At 42.3% G+C, this 17611-nt stretch overlaps 2 protein-coding genes across 2 annotated transcripts in view; one reads left to right on the forward strand and one right to left on the reverse strand.

The window, feature by feature from the left end:
• Positions 1–17611, reverse strand: part of LOC106611519 (transmembrane protein 255A) — a 35611-nt gene that overhangs the window by 10601 nt on the left and 7399 nt on the right. The window contains exon 2 of the mRNA XM_045724970.2: positions 7585–7727. Within this exon, the coding sequence (XP_045580926.1) occupies positions 7585–7727 (143 nt within the window). The remainder of the gene's footprint in view (positions 1–7584; positions 7728–17611) is intronic.
• Positions 685–1914, forward strand: LOC106611493 (high affinity 3',5'-cyclic-AMP phosphodiesterase 7A-like). Its single transcript, XM_045723830.2, has one exon. The coding sequence runs from the start codon at positions 765–767 to the stop codon at positions 1794–1796; it is 1032 nt and encodes a 343-aa protein (XP_045579786.1). The 5' UTR covers positions 685–764; the 3' UTR covers positions 1797–1914.

The following is a 17611-nucleotide window of genomic DNA, read 5'->3' on the forward strand; positions in this document are numbered from 1 at the left end:
ATCCCAATTATTGTGATAGAAAATGACCAAGTTCAAATTCTGTAGAAATGTTTCCTTGACCTAAGTGTAGCACATGTGAAATGTGGATGTGAAACTTACTCCTCAGCCTGAAGTGTCCCCACTTGCGCCAATAAATAGCTAGATATTCGTGCGGCACTGACTGGTAAGACGCTTCAGGAGGGCAAGGCAGAGGTCTCGAGTTCATGCCAGGTATGGGCTGAATTGGGAGGAAGTAGTACTCGCTAAAGGCCTTTGCAGACTGTACGATTTTAGCCTAATTTATGCCATGATTTTGACTTCTCAGACCACGTTGTGGGCAAATTCTTAGGTCGTAAACAATCGTTGTACGTCTTGGCTTGTTCAGTGTGACAGGGTCTAGGTCTGATTAAGTACCGACAAAGTTCTAGTAGCATCCGACTTTTTTGCCTTTATCGTGTAGATGCAGAATCATCTGGCCACGTGCATAAAGTTCCCTCAGTGCTCACAACAAACAACCTCTGACAAAAGTCCCTCTACCTATATTTGAGGTGAAAATGATGAATCAGGTACCTTATTGATAGCAACAGCTCACAGTCCTCCTGGAATCAGATTTATTTTGGACTCAATGGAGGAACGTAGTCAGAGAAATGCTGATGGTCTTGCTCGAGTTGTGTATGCAACTGGTTCACCTCTGATGCACCTCGTCACGGTTCTTTCACGGCATCCCAGCCTCCAACCCTCTAGGCTACATCCTTGACGATGACTTCACAGGTCAAGCCAAGTTAATGCTGCAGAAGGTTGGAAACTGGAACTTTGATATTTTCCTGTTTGACAGACTTACGAACGGGAACAGCCTCGTCAACCTGACCTTTCACTTATTCAACACGTATGGGTTAATTGAGCTCTTCCAGTTGGACATGGTTAAACTTAGGAGATTTTTAGTCATGATTCAAGAGGACTACCACTGCCAGAACCCCTACCACAATGCAGTCCACGCTGCAGATGTGACTCAGGCCATGTATTGCTACTTGCAGGAGCCCAAGCTTGCTGAGACGCTGACCTCCTGTGATATCCTGCTGGGTCTGCTTGCTGCTGCCACCCATGATCTGGACCATCCAGGTGTCAACCAGCCTTTCCTCATCAAAACGGACCATTACCTTGCAGCACTGTACAAGAATAGCTCAGTTTTGGAGAATCACCACTGGAAGTCTGCGGTGGGCCTGCTCCGTGAATCAGACCTGCTGTCCCACCTCCCCACTGAAGACAGATTGAACATGGAGGAGAGGCTTGGATCCCTGATTCTGGCTACGGACATCAGCAGGCAGAATGACTATCTTTCAGAGTTCAGGACACACTTGGACAAGGGAGAGCTCTGCCTCACTAACGGAGGACATCGACACTTTATCCTTCAGATGGCTCTGAAGTGTGCGGACATCTGCAACCCCTGCCGCCCGTGGAAACTCAGCAAACAGTGGAGCGAGAAAGTGACGGAGGAGTTCTTCCACCAAGGTGACATTGAGCGGAAACATAATCTTGAAGTAACCCCACTCTGTGACAGGCAATCCAACTCGGTTGCCAATATACAGATTGGCTTCATGGCGTACGTGGTAGAGCCTCTCTTTGTGGAATGGTCACGCTTCTCTGACACACGGCTGTCCATGACCATGATGAGCCACCTGAGCCTGAACAAGCAAGGCTGGAAGGAGGGGAAGGACAAGCAGGAGGCTAGCTCTAGTAGGGTCTCAGAGGAACAGAGGACTCCTGCCACCAAAGACTCAAACTCCAAAGTATTACCTCAGGGAAGCAAAGGGTCATGACATGCCAAGCATGACTGGCGCCCACGGTGAGGTGAGAAAGAGTGAAATTTGTAAGTCGCTCTGGATAAGAGCGTCTGCTAAATGACTTAAATGTAAATGTAAATGATGCTCACAGGCATGTGTATTGGAAGAGATTTCTGAATTTTTCTTCTCCCAGCATACATCCCTCCAACCAGACATGCTTTATCTACTAATTTGCTGGATGCAGAGTTCAACAGAGTTCAAGTGAAGATCAAGCAAATCATAGAGAAAGCAGACTGTATTGCATTCATCTCTGATGGGTGGTAAAATGTTTGTGGGCAAGGAATAATTAACTACATCTCCACCCCTCAACCAGTATTCTACAAGAGCACAGACACAAGGGACAACAGACACACCGGTCTCTACATTGCATATGAGCTGAAGGCAGTCATCAATGACCTTGGACCACAGAAGGTATTTGCACTTGTGACAGACAATGCTGTGAACATGAAGGCTGCTTGGTATAAAATGGAGGAGTCCTACCTCACATCACACCCATTGGCTGTGCTGCTAATGCATTCAATCTGCTCCTCAAGGACATCATGGCACTGAAAACAATGGATACACTCTACAAGAGAGCCAAGGAAATGGTTAGGTATGTAAAGGGTCATCAAGTTATAACTGCAATCTACCTCACCAAGCAAAGTGAGAAGAATAAGAGCACCACATTGAAGCTGCCCAGCAACACCCATTGGAATGGTGTTATCATCATGTTTGATAGTCTCCTGGAGGGGAAGGAGTCTCTCCAAGAAATGGCCATATCACAGTCTGCCGATATGGACAGCCCCATCAAGAGGATCCTCCTGGATTATGTATTTTGGGAGAGAGAGGTAAGCAGCCTGAAACCTATAGAGGTAGCCATTGATGGATTGAAAGAGACAATGCCATCCTGTCTGATGTTCAGACTCTGCTTTCAGATGTAAGAGAATAAATCCGTACTGCCCTGCCCACTTCACTGTTGCTCCAAGCAGAGTTAACTGCAGTTCTGAAATACATCAAAAAGCATGAAGACTTCTGCCTGAAGCCCATACACTCTGCAGCGCACATGTTGGACCTCAAGTATGCTGGCAAGAGCATCCTGTCTGGTGCAGAGAACAACAAGGCCTATGGTGTCATTACTACCGTGTCTCGCCACCTTGGCCTGGATGAGGGCAAGGTTCTTGGCAGTCTGGCGAAGTACACTTCCAAGTAAGGGTTTTGGGATGGAGAAGCCAACATATCTGATCAGCCACCTGGTGGAAGGGTCCTTGTTTGAGAACGCAACTGGTCCTTGTTTGGGAACACACACACCAAAGCATGCAACAGGCTGACCAATACAAGGGTTGAAAAATTGGTGGCCATCCGGGCTTTTTGGTGGCCATCTGGGCTTTTTGAGCCTGACAACGAGACATCCTCAACGAGGTTGGAAAATTATAGTGAAGATGAAGCCTCAGAGTTTGATGTTCAAGAGGTGGACATTGAGGAGGTCCAGGGAGAAGACATGGAAGCCTGAGAGGAAGACCATGAAAGCTTTAGTTTCTAGACTATAATTTTACAGATGTATGTTGAAAACATTTTTGGGAGATGCAATGGATCATTGGGGATCATTCAAAATTCCCTTTCTTTTGAAGACTCAGCGCATTTAATTAAAGTTCAATTCGTTACATTTATTATTTTATATATATATATTGGAAGGACTTAAGAATTTGTAATTATGTCTACTTATGATGAGGTAAAGGGTTTATGTTTCTGTCTCCATTTGATATGGTAAATATATCCAATGCAAAAAATATCTACATTTTAAATTGTATTCATACACTGCTCAAAAAAATAAAGGGAACACTTAAACAACACAATGTAACTCCAAGTCAATCACACTTCTGTGAAATCAAACTGTCCACTTAGGAAGCAACACTGATTGACAATAAATTTCACATGCTGTTGTGCAAATGGAATAGACAACAGGTGGAAATTATAGGCAATTAGCAAGACACCCCCAATAAAGGAGTGGTTCTGCAGGTGGTGACCACAGACCACTTCTCAGTTCCTATGCTTCCTGGCTGATGTTTTGGTCACTTTTGAATGCTGGCGGTGCTTTCACTCTAGTGGTAGCATGAGACGGAGTCTACAACCCACACAAGTGGCTCAGGTAGTGCAGCTCATCCAGGATGGCACATCAATGCGAGCTGTGGCAAGAAGGTTTGCTGTGTCTGTCAGCGTAGTGTCCAGAGCATGGAGGCGCTACCAGGAGACAGGCCAGTACATCAGGAGACGTGGAGGAGGCCGTAAGAGGGCAACAACCCAGCAGAAGGACCGCTACCTCCGCCTTTGTGCAAGGAGGAGCAGGAGGAGCACTGCCACAGCCCTGCAAAATGACCTCCAGCAGGCCACAAATGTGCATGTGTCTGCTCTAACGGTCAGAAACAGACTCCATGAGGGTGGTATGAGGGCCCGACATCCACAGGTGGGGGTTGTGCTTACAGCCCAACACCGTGCAGGACGTTTGGCATTTGCCAGAGAACACCAAGATTGGCAAATTCGCCACTGGCGCCCTGTGCTCTTCACAGATGAAAGCAGGTTCACACTGAGCACATGTGACAGACGTGACAGAGTCTGGAGACGCCGTGGAGAACGTTCTGCTGCCTGCAACATCCTCCAGCATGACCGGTTTGGCGGTGGGTCAGTCATGGTGTGGGGTGGCATTTCTTTGGGGGGCCGCACAGCCCTCCATATGCTCGCCAGAGGTAGCCTGACTGCCATTAGGTACCGAGATGAGATCCTCAGACCCCTTGTGAGACCATATGCTGGTGCGGTTGGCCCTGGGTTCCTCCTAATGCAAGACAATGCTAGACCTCATGTGGCTGGAGTGTGTCAGCAGTTCCTGCAAGAGGAAGGCATTGATGCTATGGACTGGCCCGCCCGTTCCCCAGACCTGAATCCAATTGAGCACATCTGGGACATCATGTCTCGCTCCATCCACCAATGCCACGTTGCACCACAGACTGTCCAGGAGTTGGCGGATGCTTTAGTCCAGGTCTGGGAGGAGATCCCTCAGGAGACCATCCGCCACCTCATCAGGAGCATGCCCAGGCATTGTAGGGAAGTCATACAGGCACGTGGAGACCACACACTACTGAGCCTCATTTTGACTTGTTTTAAGGACATTACATCAAAGTTGGATCAGCCTGTAGTGTGGTTTTCCACTTTAATTTTGAGTGTGACTTCAAATCCAGACCTCGATGGGTTGATAAATTGGATTTCCATTGATTATTTTTGTGTGATTTTGTTGTCAGCACATTCAACTATGTAAAGAAAAAAGTATTTAATAAGATTATTTCATTCATTCAGATCTAGGATGTGTTATTTTGGTGTTCCCTTTATTTTTTTGAGCAATGTATTAATTTGAATATATTTCTGTTAATTCCCATATATTGCCACAGAAAGTTTCCACCTCTGAATATTCCCCAAAATGTGTAACCCTAAATCCAACCAATTCAGATCTGTGATTACTTCAAGGAAAGGAAGGACTTCAGGAAACAGCAGAGGGAGCACCCCCCTATCCACATCGATGGGACAGTAGTGGAGAAAGTGGAAAGTTTTAAGTTCCTCGGCGTACACATCACGGACAAACTGAAATGGTCCACCCACACAGACAGCATGGGGAAGAAGGCGCAACAGCACCTCTTCAACCTCAGGAGGCTGAAGAAATTTGGCTTACAGATGCACAATCGAGAGCATCCTGTCGGGCTGTATCACCGCCTGGTACGGCAACTGCTCTGCCCACAACCGTAAGGCTCTCCAGAGGGTAGTGAGGTCTGCACAACTCATCACCGGGGGCAAACTACATGCCCTCCATGACACCTACACCAGCCGATGTCACAGGAAGGCCAAAAAGATCATCAAGGACAACAACCACACGATCCACTGCCTGTTCACCCCGCTATCATCCAGAAGGCGAGGTCAGTACAGATGCATCAAAGCTGGGACCGAGAGACTGAAAAACTGCTTCTATCTCAAGGCCATCAGACTGTTAAACAGCCATCACTAACATTGAGTGGCTGCTGTCAACATACTGACTCAAATCTCTAGCCACTTTAATAATTAATAATTGGATGTAATAAATGTATCACTAGTCACTTAAACAATGCCACTTTATATAATGTTTACATACCCTACATTATTCATCTCATATGTATATACTGTACTCTATACCATCTACTGCATCTTGCCTATGCCGTTCGGCCATCGCTCATCCATATATTTATATGTACATATTCTTATTCATTCCTTTACACCTATGTGTATAAGGTAGTTGTTGTTAAATTGTTAGATTACTTGTTAGATATTACTGCATGGTCGGAACTAGAAGCACAAGCATTTCACTACACTCGCATTAACATCTGCTAACCATTTGTATGTGACCAATAAAATTTGATTTGGATTTGGATGCATTTCTGAAGTATTTAAACAGGGCTCATATCTATGATCGTGGCATTGATCTCCCAGTAAAAATTATGTAATGAAAGTACAACCAGTCTCAGCTCTATTCATACAAGTCTCACGATAACATTTTTCTTGATCTATACTAGTTAAGTTTTTCTTCAATACCTGCCCTATTCTTGTATCTGAAATGTGATTCACTGGTCTTTCTTCAGATGAATAACCATATATTATTTATTCTTAGAGACAACCTAGTCATCACGCACACTGAATATAATAGAGGCACTTTATTTTTCCTGTTAGGGAGCTTATTTTTTATAGAATATCATGTCTATAGGATCAACACAGTTGCTTTCTCCTGGGGCAGAATGCTGAGGGTTATATAGATGGGGTCTCTGAAGCCACTTTATAGGTGATCACATATATTTTAGCCTCTAATGACAACAATGCTAAATAATGAATGTGGGGAAAAATCCTCCTTCTGGGAGACCATCATTAGTTAGCACTCAAAATGAGGTAAAATACAGCTTACATCATCCAGAAGATATTACCCTTGATTGTATGTGTCACGTCCTGACCATAGAGAGCTCGTATTTTCTATGGTAGAGTAGGTCAGGGCGTGACTGGGGGGGTTTTGTCTAGTTTATTTATTTCTATGTTTGGTTCTAGTTTCTTTTTTCTATGTTGGGTTTTTGTCTAGTTTACATTTTCTATGTTGTGTTCTAGGCTCTTTTTTCAAAATTGGGGATCATATTTAAGTTGTTGTTTTTCCCACTAGTGTTTGTGGGAGATTATTTTGAGTTTATGCATGTAGCACCTCTTCGTCACGGTTTGTTGTTTTTGTTTATTGTCTGTCTTGCATAGTTTCACATAGAAATAAAGATGTGGAACGATACGCACGCTGCGCCTTGGTCTCTTTCATACGACATCCGTGACAGTATGGAATACCCTTTCGGTAACACTTTACCTAAAGTCTGCAGGTATAACACGCTTTAGAGTAGAATAGAATAGAATAGTAAATAATAACTTAATTTTTCATGTGAGGAAATGTCTTGTTTATAACTTGTTATTATATTATATAAGCATGTGTGAATGTATACGCATGTATGAATCTTTATAATGTATTATAATAATCACACTTATAATAAGGTATGTCTCTCCAACTGACTCGAAATGGCTGGTATTTAGTCAGGATCGAGATGATTATAAGACATTAAAAGAGGGTCATATACTCATGACAAGTCTTGCGATGCATTATAACTGCATCATAATGCATTCGTAGTGTTACCCTCTTTTCATTGAGATATGACATGTCTCTAAGACAGTAAGATGTTAGACTGCTACTTACAAGGATTCCTGGGTAGTAGCCACTGACGGTGATGTTCTGTGTCCTGGTGGTGGCTGCCAGTCCAAAGACAAGGATGAGCACAGACAGAATGAGCAACATCACAGTGACCATGATGGACTTCTGTTTCCTCTTCTTGAATGATCCTGGAAGACATACACAGCGTTAGACAATATACTTGTATATCCATTCAATATACAGATCATTTAACAGATCATCATAACAGTTTTTGCTACTGAAAGTGTTCCTGAAAACTTAACTCCTGCCATGGAACATTTTGGTTGGATTGTATGAACAGTAGACTAATGAACAAAGTACTAAAATATATTTGGACTGTAGTATCCCTGTGTTAGTCATTACGCACACCTCTTCAATGGATAGGGTAATATCAACAGGAGTGTGTTTTGGTTAGCTGGGTCATTCCGCCAATTAAGTGCCTTTCGACATTTACATTTACGTCATTTAGCAGACGCTCTTATCCAGAGCGACTTACACATTTTTTGAGTAGTGTTACTTAAAAAAATTTAATAATAGGAATTTTGTAGTCGACTTCAGAAGTTTTGCTTGTTATTAATGACACAACATTAACTCTCTCACTAGAGGATTGTACAATATAATAACACTATTAAAAGTGTTAAACCTGCCACAGTTTAAGTAACAAGCTGAGGGATGGGGCTGGAGAAATGCAACCACTCAAATCCATAGACTACGCTGTGAATGCAAGGACTGATCATCTGTGGCAGTGGTTCCCAAACTTTTTATAGTCCCGTACCCCTTCAAACATTCAACCTCCAGCTGCGTACAACCTTCTAGCACCAGTGTCAGCGCACTCTCAAATGTTTTGTTTTTTGCCATCATTGTAAGCCTGACACACACACACACACACACACACACACACACACACACACACACACACACACACACACACACACACACACACACACACTATACGATACATTTATTAAACATAAGAATGAGTATGAGTTTGTGTTACAACCCGGCTCGTGGAAAGTGACAGAGCTCTTATAGGACCTGGGCACAAATAATAATATAATAATAATCACTAATCCTGCTCTTTATTTAGCCATCTTAAAAATAAAACCTTATTTGTATATCAAAAACTGTGAATAACTCACCACAGGTCAATGAGAAGGGTGTGCTTGAAAGGATGCACATAACTCTGCAATGTTGGGTTGTATTGGAGAGACTCAGTCTGTGAGACGCCTAAGAGACGCCTAAGACAGCGCTAAGGGAGACAGGACGGACAGCTGATTGTCCTCGCAGTGGCAAACCACGAGTAACAACACCTGCACAGGATCGGTACAGTCGTGGCCAAACGTTTTGAGAATGACACAAATATTAATTTTCACAAAGTCTGCTGCCTCAGTTTGAATGATGGCAATTTGCATATACTCCAGAATGTTACGAAGAGTGATCAGATGAATTGCAATTAATTGCAAAGTCCCTCTTTGCCATGCAAATTAACTGAATCGCAAAAAAACATTTCCACTGCATTTCAGCCCTGCCACAAAAGGACCAGCTGACATTATGTCAGTGATTCTTTCATTAACACAGGTGTGAGTGTTGACGAGGACAAGGCTGGAGATCAATGTGTCATGCGGATTGAGTTTGAATAACAGACTGGAAGCTTCAAAAGGAGGGTGGTGCTTGAAATCATTGTTCTTCCTCTGTCAAACATGGTTACCTGCAAGGAAACACGTGCCGTCATCATTGCTTTGCACGAAAAAATGGCTTCACAGGCAAGGATATTGCTGCCAGTTAGATTGCTCCTAAATCAACCATTTATCAGATCATCAAGAACTTCTAGGAGAGCGGTTCAATTGTTGTGAAGAAGGCTTCAGGGCGCCCAAGAAAGTCCAGCAAGCGCAAGGACCGTCTCCTAAAGTTGATTCAGCTGCGGGATCGGGGAACCACCAGTACAGAGCTTGCTCAGGAATGGCAGCAGGCAGGTGTGAGTGCATCTGCACGCACAGTGAGGCAAAGACTTTTGGAGGATGGCCTGGTGTCAAGAAGGGCAGCAAAGGAGTCACTTCTCTCCAGGAAAAACATCAGGGACAGACTGATATTCTGCAAAGGGTACAGGGATTGGACTGCTGAGGACTGGGGTAAAGTCATTTTCTCTGATGAATCCCCTTTCCGATTGTTTGGGGCATCCGGAAAAAAGCTTGTCCGGAGAAGACAAGGTGAGTGCTACCATCAGTCCTGTGTCATGCCAACAGTAAAGCATCCTGAGACCATTCATGTGTGGGGTTGCTTCTCAGCCAAGGCAGTGGGCTCACTCACAATTTTGCCTAAGAACACAACCATGAATAAAGAATGGTACTAACACATCCTCCGAGAGCAACTTCTCCCAACCATCCAGGAACAGTTTGGTGACGAACAAGGCCTTTTCCAGCATGATGGAGAACCTTGCCATAAGGCAAAAGTGATAATTAAGTGGCTCGGGGGAACAAAACATCGATATTTTGGGTCCATGGCCAGGAAACTCCCCAGACCTTAATCCCATTGAGAACGTGTGGTCAATCCTCAAGAGGCAGGTGGACAAACCAAAACTCACAAATTCTGACAAACTCCAAGCATTAATTATGCAAGAATGGGCTGCCATCAGTCAGGATGTGGCCCAGAAGTTAATTGACAGCATGCCAGGGCGGATTGCAGAGGTCTTGAAAAAGAAGGGTCAACACTGCAAATATTGACTCTTTGCATCAACTTCATGTAATTGTGAATAAAAGCCATTGACACTTATGAAATGCTTGTAATTATACTTCAGTATTCCATAGTAACATCTGACAAAAATATCAAAAGACACTGAAGCAGCAAACTTCGTGAAAATTTATATTTGTGTCATTCTCAAAGCTTTTGGCCACGACTGTACATCCGATCATCCCACCTGCGGGACAGGTACAGGATGGCAACAACAACTGCCCGAGTTACACCAGGAACGCACAATCCCTCCATCAGTGCTCAGACTGTCCGCAATAGGCTGAGAGAGGCTGGACTGAGGGCTTGTAGGCCTGTTGTAAGACAGGTCCGCACCAGACATCACCGGCAACAACTTCACCTATGGGCACAAACCCACCGTCGCTGGACCAGACAGGACTGCCCAAAAGTGCTCTTCACTGATGAGTCGCAGTTTTGTCTCACCAGGGGTGATGGTCGGATTCGTGTTTATCGTCGAAAGAATGAGCGTTACACCGAGGCCTGTACTCTGGAACGGGATCGATTTGGAGGTGGAAGGTCCGTCATGGTCTGGGGCGGTGTGTCACAGCATCATCGGACTGAGTTTGTTGTTATTGCAGGCAATCTCAGCACTGTGCGTTACAGGAAAGACACCCTCCTCCCTCATGTGGTACCCTTCCTGCAGGCTCATCCTGGCACAACCCTCCAGCATGACAATGCCACCAGCCATACTGCTCGTTCTGTGCATGATTTCCTGCAAGACAGGAATGTCAGTGTTCTGCCATGGCCAGCGAAGAGCCCGGATCTCAATCCCATTGAGCACGTCTGGAACCTGTTGGATCGGAGGGTGAGGGCTAGGGCCATTCCCCCCAGAAATGTCAGGGAACTTGCAGGTGCCTTGGTGGAAGAGTGGGGTAACATCGCACTGCAACAACTGGTAAATCTGGTGCAGTCCATGAGGAGGAGATGGACTGCAGTACTTAATGCAGCTAGTGGCCACACCAGATACTGTTACTTTTGATTTTGACCCCCCCTTTGTTAAGGGACACATTATTCCAGTTCTGTTAGTCACATGTCTGTGGAACTTGTTCAGTTTATGTCTCAGTTGTTGAATGTTGTTATGTTCATATAAATATTTACACATGTTAAGTTTGCTGAAAATAAGTGAAAATTATGGTCAGTAAAGAAAACTTTAAGCTCGTCTCTCAATTTAAAAAAACGTGTCAATACTTTTCTCCTTGGTAACCAGCGCACTTCAGTATGTTGTAAAAGCGTTACATGGTCCCTGCCCATATCATTGCATAGTGCAGAAAATACACGAGAGTTCAGGGGCCTTGCTTTAACAAAGTTAACCATTTTCACTGTAGTGTCCAAAACGTATTTCAAGCTGCCAGGCATTCCTTTGGCAGCAAGAGCCTCTCGGTGGATGCTGCAGTGTACCCAAGTAGCGTCGGGAGCAACTGCTTGCACGTGCGTTACCACTCCACTATGTCTCCCTGTCATGGCTTTTGCGCCATCAGTAGAGATACCAACCCATCTTGACCACCAAAGTCAATTTGATGTCACAAAGCTGTCCAGTAGTTTAAAAATATCCTCTCCTGCTGTCCTGTTTACAGAAGAGGATGTCTTCCTTAATTGACCCCCCATAAACGTAACGGACAGGTCCGCCACGTCTGTTGACTCATCCAGCTGTAACGCATAGAATTCACTGGCTTGTATGCGAAGCAGTTGCAACTCTTCAGACACTGGACAGAGGAACCCTGCCTGAAGGCCAGCATCCCGGAGTTGCCTCTTCACTGTTGACGTTGAGACCGGTGTTTTACGCATACTATTTAATGAAGCTGCCATTTGAGAACTTGTAAGGCGTCTCAATCTAGACACTCTAATGTACTTGTCCTCTTGCACAGTTGTGCACCGGGGCTTCCCACTCTTTCTATTCTGGTTAGAGCCAGTTTGCGCTGTTCTGTGAAGGGAGTAGTGCACAGCGTTGTACGAGATCTTCAGTTTCTTGGCAATTTCTCGCATGGAATAGCCTTCATTTCTCTGAACAAGAATAGACTGACGAGGTTCAGAAGAAAGAGTCTTTGTTTCTGGCCATTTTGAGCCTGTAATCGAACCCACAAATGCTGATGCTCCAGATACTCAACTAGTCTAAAAAAGGCCAGTTTATTGCTTCTTTAATCAGAACAACAGTTTTCAGCTGTGCTCACATAATTGCAAAAGGGTTTTGAAAAGGGTGACCCCAAACTTTTGAATAGTAGTTTATATATAGTGGCAAGAAAAAGCATGTGAACCCTTTGGAATTACCTGGATTTCTGCATAAATTAGTCAGAACATTTGATCTGATCTTCATCTATGTCACAACAATAGACAAACACAGTGTGCTTAAACTAATAACACACAAATTATTGTATTTTTCTTGTCTATATTGAATACATCACTTAAACATTCACAGTGTAGGTTGGAAAAAGTATGTAAACCCCTAGGCTAATGACTTTTCCAAAAGCTAATTGGAGTAAGGAGTCAGCTAACCTGGAGTCCAATCAATGAGATTTTGGTTCGAGCGGCTTTGCCCTATGAAAAAAAACTCACACAATTTTTGTTTGCTATTCCCAAGAAGCATTGCCTGATGTGAATCATGCCTCAAACAAAAAGAGATCTCAGAAGAACTAAGATTAAGAATTGTTGACTTGCATAAAGCTGGAAAGGGTTAAAGAAGTATCTCTAAAGGCCTTGATGTTCATCAGTCCACAGTAAGAAAAAATGTCTATAAATGGAGAAAGTTCAGCACTGTTGCTACTCTCCCTAGGAGTGGGCGTCCGACAAAGATGACCACAAGAGCACAGTGCAGAATGCTCAATGAGGTTAAGAAGAATCCTAGAGTGTCAGCTAAAGACTTACAGAAATCTCTGGAACATGCTAACATCTCTGTTGACGAGTCTACGATACGTAAAACTCTAAACAAGAATGGTGTTCATGGGAGGACACCACGGAAGAAGCCACTGCTGTCCAAAAAAAAAACATTGCTGCACGTCTGAAGTTCACAAAAGAGCACCTGGATGTTCCACAGTGCTTCTGGCAAAATATTCTATAGACAGATGAAACTAAATTTGAGTTGTTTGAAAGGAACAAACAACACTATGTGTGGAGCAAAAAAAGGCACAGCACACCAACATTAAAACCTCATCCAAACTGTAAAGTATGGTGGAGGGAGCATCATGGTTTGGGGCTGCTTTGCTGCCTCGGGGCCTGAACAGCTTGCTATCATTGCCGGAAAAATGAATTCCCAAGTTTATCGAGACATTTTGCATGAGAATGTAAGGCTGTCTGTCTGTCAATTGAAGCTCAACAGAAGTTGGGTGATGCAACATGACAACGACCCAAAGCACAGATTAAATCAACAACAGAATGGCTTCAACAGAAGAAAATACACCTTCTGGAGTGGCCCAGTCAGTGTCCTGACCTCAACCCGATTGAAATGCTGTGGCATGACCTCGAGAGCGGTTCACACCAGACATCCTAAGAATATTGTTGAACTGAAACAGTTTGTAAAGATGTATGGTCCAAAATTCCTCCTGACCGTTGTGAAGGTCTGATCCGCAACTACAGAAAACATTTGGTTGAGTTTATTGCTGCCAAAGGAGGGTCAACCAGTTATTAAATCCAAGGGTTCACATATTTTTTTCCACCCTACACTGTGAATGTTTACATGGTGTGTTAAATAAAGACATGAAAACATAATTTTTTGTGTGTTATTAGTTTAAGCAGACTGTGTTTGTCTATTGTTGTGGCTTAGATGAAGATCAAATCAAATTTTATGACCAATTTATGCAGAAATGCAGGTAATTCCAAAGGGTTCACATATTTTTTCTTGCAACTGTATATCTGTATATATATATATATATATATATATATTTTTTTATATATATATATATATATATATATATATATATATATATATATATATATATATATTTTTTTTTTTTTTATATATATATATATATGTGAATCACATTTATATTTGGCATACCCCTGACGGCATTGCGCGTACCCCAGTTTGGGAATACCTGATCTATGGTATCAAAATTATAGATTTAAACTAGGTTATTTACATTTACTTTGTTTACCAAGATTGGAGTAAAACAAGCTTATATTTTGAGTACTGATGGGGTACAACAGTTGAACTATGCTCATGAGGCAAAATGCATGACATTTTTCAAGAATCAAGTACAAAAATGGATGTAACAACTAAGGACCGCCCCTTTAACTTCTCTAGGGTAGGGGGCAGTATTTTGATGTCCGGATGAAAGGCGTGCCCAAATTAAACTGCCTGCTACTCAGGCTCAGAAGGTAGGATATGCATAGTATTAGTAGATTTGGATAGAAAACACTCTGAAGTTTCTAAAACTGTTTGAATGATGTCTGTGAGTATAACAGAACTCATATGGCAGGGAAAAACCTGAGAAAAATCCAACCAGGAAGTGGGAAATCTGAGGTTTGTAGTTTTTTCAAGTCATTGCCTATACAGTATACAGTGACTTAGGGTTCATTTTGCACTTCCTAAGGCTTCCACTAGATGTCAACAGTCTTTAGAACATTGTTTCATACTTCTACTGTGAATTTGAAGCGAACAAGAGGGCCTGGAGTCAGATGAGTGAGGAAATGACATGAGCTCAGAGGCGCGCACTCACGTGAGAGTGAGCTGTGTTCCTTTTCTATTCTGAAGACATTGGAATTGTCCGGTTGGAATATTACTGAAGATTTATGTTAAAAACATCCTAAAGATTGATGCTATACATCGTTTGACATATTTCTACGAACGTAAATATAACTTTTTTTTACTTTTCGTCGTGACATTTACGTGCGCTTCCTGCATTTGGAGTAGTGGACTGAACGCGCGAACAAAAGGAGATATTTGGACATAAATTATGGACTTTATCAAACAAAACATACATGTATTGTGTAACATGAAGTCCTATGAGTGCCATCTGATGAAGATCATCAAAGGTTAGTGATTAATTTTAGCTGTATTTCTGGTTTTTGTGACGCCTCTCCTTGCTTGGAAAATGGCTGTATGGTTTTTCTTGTTAGGTGCTTTCCTAACATAATCTAATGTTATGCTTTCGCCGTAAAGCCTTTTTAAAATTGGACAACGTGGTTGGATTAACGAGAAATGTATCTTTAAAATGGGATATAATAGTTGTATGTTTGAGAAATTTGAATTATGAGATTTTTGTTGTTTTGAATTTGGCGCCCTGCTATTTCACTGGCTGTTGGCAGTGTGTCCCACATACCCCAGAGAGGTTAACAGGTAGTGACCTTCATACAGCAGAACTACTGTAGATGTGGTCACCCCAATTCCACCGGTGGAAACTCTGCAACTGCAACATGATAACACCATCTTTTCACATGTGAGGAGAATAATATTATTTAACCCCACATGTGAACTTGCAATTCCACATGTGAAAGTGAGATTTTCACATGAGGAGTTCTTTCATGTGAAACTGCAAATTTGATTTTAACTTTCACATGTGGAATGTCAAGTTCACATGTGAAAAACAATCGGATGTAAATCTAATTTGCAGTTTCATATGTGAAAAAATGTCATGTGAAAAAATGTCATGTGAAAATCTCACTTTCACATGTGGAATTGCAAGTTCACATGTGAAAAACAATCACGTGGAAGTTTTTAACATATGAAACTGCAAATGAGATTTTCACGTGATTGAATTTCACATGTTTAAGTGCAATTTTCACATGTGAATGTTTTCACATGTGAAACTGCATATCTGATTTTCACTGCAATTCACGTGAACTGAAAACATGTTATTCTCCTCACATGTAAAATGTTAACATGTGAACTCTAAATGTAGCCCTTTCCTGTAGTTAAATTACCAAATCACCCTCTAGTGGCCTCATGGATGGAATGTTATTAATAGTTTTCAGAATTTCCTAATTAACATTATTTATTTTTTTAAACGACGAAAATCCTGTGTTTCAATGTCAAACGATTTTGTTATATTTCAGTCTTCTGTGATGTATATAAAGTGTAATATTGGGATGCAAACTCAAAATTAAATACATTTCAACTGACATGGTACAGGTGTCTTTTTTGTTACCTTAAAATGAATCACTAATTACATGAAATAAATAATAATCTTCAGAAATGACTATGTCAAAGCATCAAAATAACTAGGGCTTTACAATGATGGTGAAAATTTGAATAAATGTTGGGTTGAAGTGGATAAAAAAAATTAAAAAAAGGTTAATATTAAAAATCTGATTGAAAATTCATTCAATGTTGTCTATATTAATGGGCATTTCATTTAATATAACAGGCTTTTACAATTCAATATTTGTGCACAAGTTCTACTTAAAATAACAAAGGCACTCATTTCATGGAAGGACCCAGCTGTGTATAAACCAAGGAATCTAAAGCTATGATTAAACTAACCATGTTGTTCCCCTCATCCCATTCACAATGGTTGTTTCTTGTGTAAATATTTTCCGTCTGGATTTTAATGATTTGTCATCTTGACATTGATCATTTGTTTCTCATTACTAACATGCTATACACCTTCCTAATATTGATTTGCACCCCCTTTTGCCCTCTGAACAGCCTCAATTCATCGGGGCATGGACTACAAGTTGTCGAAAGCGTTCCATAGGGATGCTGGCCCATGTTGACTCCAATACAAAGTTGGCTGGATGTCCTTTCGGTGGTGGACCATTGTTGATACACACAGGAAACTGTTGAGCATGAAAACCCCAGCGCGTTGCAGTTCTTGACACAATCAAACCGGTGCGCCAGGCACCTACTACCATACCCTGTTCAAAGGCACTTCAATATTTTGTCTTGCCCATTCACCCTCTGAATGGCACACATACACAATCAATTTCTTAAGGCTTAAAAATCTTTCTTTAACCTGTCTCCTCCCCTTCATCTATACTGATTGAAGTGGATTTAACAGGTGACATCAATAAGGGAGCATAGCTTTCACCTGGATTCACCTTGGTCAGTCTATCATTACACAAAATCCAAGATCGCGTAGCAGTCAGGCGTCTTTGTCTTCGTCTTGTCGTGTATACATCTTTATTTCTTTGCATATATTTCGTATATATATATATATATTTTTTTTAACCTCAACTCCAACATACTCTCCTGCAACTCGCCTCACCCAATGTGGTATGGATCTGCTCTTTTCTTTACTTTAGAACCGGAACCCCCAAAAGAAGCTAGCCAGCTAACTAGCTACTAGCTAGTAGTCAGCTAGCCACTGCTAGCGGTCATCAGCTAACCTTCAGCCCGGACAACTCCTGCCAGTCTGCA

Source organism: Salmo salar, chromosome 09 (genome assembly GCF_965601325.2).
Source record: "Salmo salar chromosome 09, fSalSal1, whole genome shotgun sequence".
Lineage (NCBI taxonomy): Eukaryota > Metazoa > Chordata > Actinopteri > Salmoniformes > Salmonidae > Salmo > Salmo salar.